Consider the following 6,483-nt stretch of genomic DNA (forward strand, 5'->3'; position numbering starts at 1 on the left):
AAAAACCTTTAAATTAACTCTGACTTTTGATCTCGTTATCAGGAGATCATATCTCAGAATTTCTTCTGGTGAATGCAGAGAGCACAAAGCTGGTAAGTCTGTGGAGAAGGGATGGGGGTGGGAAGGGGGGGGCAAGGGGCAGGAGTGAATGTGGCCCCAGAGCCATGGGAGGCATAGGGGGCACATGCCCCCCAGATTTGTTAATGGGACAGAGGTAGGCTCTCACATGCCCTCCTGCCTTTGTCCCAGGAATCACACACACACACTTCAAAAATAGCATCTCATGATTTACATTCCAAATCTCTTGATTCTGAAGTTTATCTTATGATTTTTGACACGCTGGCAATGGCAATACTGTTAATAAAAAATACCCATCTACCCAAAGAACCTGGCCTGCCAATGTCCTTAGACCAATATGGCTACAAACAACCACCCTGCCGTTATTCCACAATGTTTATGGCCGTTCACTGGTGGAGCGGGGTCACAGCTTGATTCCCTGGTTAATTACCCCTGTAAGCGTGGAGGAACAGGGGAGCAGGGCCTCAGCTTCCCCCTGCGGAAGCTGGTGACTGCCACCGGCTCTGGCTTGTGTGGACAAGCAGGCTGCAACCACCCGTGAGCGCCATAACGCATCACCCACGGGGCACGGGAACCTGGGCGGGCGAGCGGGAAAGCAGGAGCAAGGCACAACCAGGCCCCATGATGCAGCAGCAAGTGGACCAGGACGTTCCAGCCCAGGCAGCACGTTCCATCCGGGACCTTCTCGCTCCAATCAGCGGCCGGGGAAGGGAAGAGCCGGCTGAGATCACGTGGCCTGTAATCATCACCCTCCCCCCAAAGCGCTGAGCCGCCACTTTCCCGCAGAGGGAGCCGCCAGCCCGCCGTGGGGCGTTGTGGGAGCTGCCGCCGTCGGTAATGCTGGGAAATGTAGTCCCGCCCCCACCCCCGGTTCTCCAGCGAAGGGAGGCCCCGCCCCCCCCGGTCCCGCTCGTCTCCCGCTTGGTCGGGGGAAGGGCCGCATTCCCAGCAGCCCCCGCGCGGGGGCGGGGCGCTCTCCTGCTGGGCAGGCGCTGTCGCACGTGACGCCGCGCTGGGGACTCGCGCTGCGCTGCTGGAAGAGTTGCCGGTAACCCGCGGCCAGGTTGGGGGGCGGCGCGGGCAGCGTGGCGCTGAAGGCGGGTCCCCTCCTCTAGAGGGGTCCCGGTGGGGGAGCGGGGTTGATTTTCGGCGCGCTCCGCAGGCCCCAATCCCAATCCCGCCCGTCTGCTTCTCCCTCAGGCGTTTCCTGCACCAGCTCCTCAGCGAGGGAGCGCCCGCAGCAGCCCCGTGCGCCAGGTGAGGGTCCTTCCTGCAAGTTTCGGAGCCACCTTGACTTGACTCGTGCTCCCGCCGGGAGAAGCCCCTCTTCTCGGACTCGCGTACACAGCAGGGGCAGCGCTGTGGGGTCCTCAAGCCCAGTCAGAGCCATACCTGCCTCCCTCCGCTGTCTTCCCCCCCCCCAGCACAGAGCAGGTGGGAGCTGCCCTTGCCCAGCTGGTGAGCAGGGCAGCACTGCTTCAGGGCCTTCAGGCTGTGCTTCCCCATCTCTGGCTGGGGAGGGGCTGAGCCACAGGGTGTCCCACAGTAAGGGGCAAGCAGGGAGAGTGGGGGGGAGCCAGCAAGCTACAGGGGAAAGATTTGGGGGTAAAGGGGCCATGTGACCCCTTGCCATACATGGCGGCTAATTCAAATTTTAATGTCATAAAATTCTGTGCCTAGAAGATTATGACAAGTTGATGAATTTTCCATATGACTAATTTAATTATTGGGGTGGGTCATCTTAAATTCCGAGTCATTTTGAACATGGGTCATTTTAAATATGACATTATTCCTGTCTGAAATCCAAATATCCAGCTAAATTCCAGTTCTAAAGCGGTGAAGCTCAGTAACCCTGTTTGTACATATCCGTGGGCCATGTCTTTTCAACCAAGCCAGGGTCCTGAATACAAGTCCCAGGCCTCAGAGTCCAAGTATTACCCAAGATGCTTGATCTGAGCCAAGAAGTTGAGAAATAATAAGTAATAGACATTAGCAATTCCACTGGAAAACCTCAGTGCAGATGAGGCTGTTTAGTTTTACTGCCAGGTAAGCTAAGGAAGAATAATTATGTGCAGGAAGCATGTAGTGGCCCTTGCCCAGCTTCCTTGCAGTAAATTCTTGCTTTGTCTCCATAGGGGATAAATATGGGTTTGGTATATCACTATAAAATAAGTGGGGGTGGGGGGGAAAGAAGCAGGGGAGGAGAAAACTATCTGTAAAGAAAAGCCTACACTTCCAGAGTTCTAGTCCTATATTTTCATGCAGTTTTTGTGGTCATAGCTGTGAGTGTGGAGTTTCTTTGAGATGCAGCTAAAAATAGAAACCCTTTCCTGTTCCTTTTGGTTTTTGTTTTAGATACTGTTGAAGTACCAGCCTGTTTCACTCCTCTTTCAAGATAGCTTGATCATCAGCATGGCTTCTCCCTGCAAAGCCTCAGACTTCTTCTTTGTACTCATTTCACTGCTGTTTCTACTGCCTGGGGTTGAAGCACTGGATCTTGGAGATGCAGTTGCCCTCTTGCTGGGCTTAGCTGTCAGCATCACTGGACTCTGTGTCTGTCTAGGCTGGTATGCAAGAAGAAGAAATGGACAGCTATAACTTTAAGGAGATGGCCAGGTCAAAAATAATTCTAAAGTCTTCTTGTTGGGATTTAAGGTTTAAAACTGAGTCAAGTTTCTGGTAGCTTTCTGAACCATGAAGTGGGATCCTTCAAACTTCTCTTGCTCTGCTATGCCAGTAATAAGACTGTGCTTGGCAGAAAGTGTTTGCAAGATCTACAATAGCAGTAAGATGGTTTCATATCGCTTATGATGAGATACTGCCTTAACACTAAGGTAGAAATGAGCTATTTGAAGAAAAATGTACTCTGACTAAGTAAAAGTTTTAAATTATTGGGAGGTTTTTGAGCAAAATGCTTGACTGACTCTAGAAGTTGGATTGCAGTGGTTGGTCACCAGAAAGGCAGCCATTAAGATGCTAGTCAGGATAGAAACTTGGAAGTACTGAATCTCTCAGTTTGAGAACTAAAGAGCCAGGCCTATTTGTAAATGCACAGGTTCTTCCTAATGAGAATTTAAAAGGAAAAAAAAAACCTGTAATAGCTCATTTCTTTTGTCGTAGGGCTAAGACATCGGAGGCTTAGAAAAATGTGGAAAAAATCTCTACTGGTAAAGCACTCCACTGTAGCGTAGGTTTATGTTACGAATTAGAATCAATTTAATAAATAGCTTTGTTTTGCAAGAGGAATTTTTTTTTTTAAATATGTGTATGATGCATAGGAATGTCTGTAACACGTCTACTGGTCAAAGGGAAAAAATTTATGTTGTAAAAACTTGGGAAAGACCAAATGTTTTGTGCATGTGTCTTCTTTGTTTACATCTTGCATTCATTTCTCTCTGAAATGGGTTCAGTTTGGGGTTTTGTTGTTTGCAGTATCTTTACTGGATTTCTTGATTTTCCACCCCCCCCCCAATGTAAACTGTTTGACAAAATTTTAATAGCTGGTCAATAGGCCCCACTTCATGATGATGCTTTTATGCCTTCTTTAGCTAGCACTGATGCCCCAGTCCTAACTCCCCTGGGTTGTCCACTTCAGCTCCATGCAAAACTGTGGCCAAGGCTTGTGCCAAAAGAAAACAACTAAACAAGTATTCAGAACTTTATTGAGAACCTGGTGAATGTTTTGGCAGATAACATGCTTGAATTTTAATAGCCTTGTTCTACACATCCACAGCCAGATCTGGTGTGAGTAAAACTTTTATAAGCACTGTTGTGCATTTTTTGGTCCTACCAGAAAATACTAATACTGGTGAGGTAGAGCATCCTACACAACATCTTCCTTTCTACCAGCAGAAAGGCATGTGGCTATAGTCAGGAATATTTTTTGACCACATTGTTTCTATAGGTGGCTTGGGGCCTTTGCAGTTGTTACCAGCCAGTGTTGGGTTGCTTTATCTCAATAAAAAGTTCAGCCCCACATAAACAGTAGCAGAGTGACTAGAAGGTGATCTCCTTTGAAACTTGCACCATGTGCTGCTCAACTGGAGCTGGCAACCTGGACTGGTATAATTGGGAAGTCAGTGAAGAGGGTAAGAGGCAGAGTGCAAAGCCCTGTTCTTTTGCTACCCCTTCTCTCTCCCTGAGGTCTAATAATGCAGCACAGAGCAAGGGATATAATGATCAAGCAAATTTGACAGGTCATTGGGTAGTTTGACCATGGTTCGATTTGTGTCATTTAGAAATGCTTTGGCCTGTCTAGCCCTCTTCTGTGGAAAATGGACAAAGGTAGGCAAATCCCAGCTGTTAAACTCTGGGCTCTTCAATCTTGTGATTAATCTCTTCCAAGCAACCTGGCCAGCAGGCTGCCAAAATCCATACAGGGTTGGAGTTGTAGGAACAAATGCAGCTGCCCCTCAACATCAGGTACAACAGAGAGATCCCCTCTGCTCTTAGTCTGATTCAGCTTGTGTGTACTACATCAACATCAGTTCAACTCATAGGGTTGTTATGTTCACCTGCAGGCCTTTCCTCAGCTGACATATAATGCCCTCGCCCTGATGTTTTGAGGTCAAGAGTAGAAAGAGATTCTTCATGCACAAAAGCACCACAGTGAAATCTTCATTCTAAGATTTACACTCCAGAAAGGAAGTAAAGTACTTAGTGATGCCCTGCCCTTCATGAAATGCAGTGAAGGGACCTCTGCTCAGCAGCTGTGGATGACCAGATATGTTTATATAGCTAGGTAAATGCTGCCACATCCTACTCCACACTATAAGCAAAAGGGAGGAGCATGGGGGGCAGGGCATAAATACTGGATGCACCCTTCCTTTCCCCACATCTAAGTCCTTTTTTATTCATCAGTGAATCTGTTTACGGGACCAAGGCTCACAAGCCTGTCAGACTCTGAACTTTTCAAAAAGAGCAAAATGTGACCATTGCTAGCTTTCCCCAAACTCCTCTATCTTGTTCTCTTAAGAAAAAATGCTAGATTCTTCTTCAGTAATTTCCCGCAATTGTGTATTAAGTTTTTCTCCCTTGTAGAGCAGCCAAGCAAAAAATTCTTATCGTTACTGTCAGGTTATGGGATACTAGGAATTGTATTCTTTGCCTGTGGCCACATGTACATAACTGACGGATATTTCTATGGATAATGGTGTGTTTAACGTGGTTTTGACAAAAACTACTTACTGTATTGCTAACGAATTGCAACTTTCATGGGGTTACTAACCGCATGTATACATTTTGATCTTCCTTTTGTTTTCTCTCAATTTGTAATAAATTCTTTCAAGTAAGTTCTGGCGGTAGTTCAATAATTCAACTTGTGTAAGAAGAATGAATAAAGGGGATGGGAGAGAAATAACTGAATAATAAAAACAGTTCAAATAAAGCTACAGTCTTAAATTGATTTAAAAAAAATACTTGCAGCCCACACTGATGTGTATTTTAGCTTATGATCATCTTTGCCATATTGACAAGATAGCAATGCTGTCTCATTTCATTGTCCATAACTGATTTCCTAGCAATTTAAATCCCCTTAAAGGGTCTGATCCTGCTCTGTGAAATCAATATCATCATTCCCTTTGAGTTCAGTGGGCAGGGTCAAGCTCTTAATTGGCTGATTAGAAGTAACCTGAGGCACTTCTATGTTCTTTTTAGCTTAAACTCTGAATTTCCAGGATTGTAATAAATGGCATTCTTAGTATTAAAACCAACTTTGCGACAGTAACTTTTGTAACCAGGCACCCAAGGAAATTAAAGACCATTTCATGTCCCCAAAAATTACGGTCTAATATTTATAATGTTATAATGATACGTTTTCATGGAACCCCCACAAATAGGTTGTTTTATCTTGGCATTGTTCAGTGGAAGCTGGTCTAGCTACTTAACTTGACTTCTGGACCTCTGTTCAGTGTTGTGGGGGGTGGTTTTTCTACCAAACATACCATTTAGTAGTTGTATAGGGACAACTGTATAGAGTAAATGTAACCGTACAGTACTCACTCAGAGAAAACAGTATATCCCTTAACGTAGACAGCTTCAAAGTAAAGAGTTACTGGCTTTCAGTATGTATACTCTATGGCTGTGTCTATGTATGCTGATTTAAGATGCTTTAGCCCAATTTAAGGCACATTAAGGACACATGTCTACACATGCGCACCCTTAATGTACCTTAAAAATGGTGGGTTTAGGCTATTTGCACCTACATTTGACACTTTCAAAAGCAGGTATCAGATTTAGGCATGAATAGCTAAAGCACACTAACTCACATATAGGGGTATTAACAGTGTGTATGGACTGATGTGGGACTAACTTTAGTCTCATGTCAGTCAGTGCACACAGCACTAATGTGCTTTAATACATGCATGTGTAGACACAAGCCTAAATTGCCTTAAATATGAATTAACT

The 6,483-nt window shown here is 45.6% G+C and overlaps 1 protein-coding gene across 1 annotated transcript; it reads left to right on the plus strand.

Moving 5' to 3' along the window:
* Positions 1–980: 980 nt before the first annotated feature.
* Positions 981–5,369, plus strand: SMIM30 (small integral membrane protein 30). Its single transcript, XM_090042273.1, has 3 exons — positions 981–1,126; positions 1,279–1,335; positions 2,434–5,369. The coding sequence occupies exon 3, from the start codon at positions 2,491–2,493 to the stop codon at positions 2,674–2,676; it is 186 nt and encodes a 61-aa protein (XP_089898399.1). The 5' UTR covers positions 981–1,126; positions 1,279–1,335; positions 2,434–2,490; the 3' UTR covers positions 2,677–5,369.
* Positions 5,370–6,483: the final 1,114 nt, after the last annotated feature.

This window comes from Crocodylus siamensis, chromosome 4 (genome assembly GCF_052110815.1).
Source record: "Crocodylus siamensis isolate JL-2025a chromosome 4, ASM5211081v1, whole genome shotgun sequence".
Classification (NCBI taxonomy): domain Eukaryota; kingdom Metazoa; phylum Chordata; order Crocodylia; family Crocodylidae; genus Crocodylus; species Crocodylus siamensis.

What these genes read in the sequence shown, in the direction of transcription:
- SMIM30 (XM_090042273.1), top strand. Translation starts at nt 2,491, where the DNA reads ATGGCTTCTCCCTGCAAAGCCTCAGACTTCTTCTTTGTACTCATTTCA.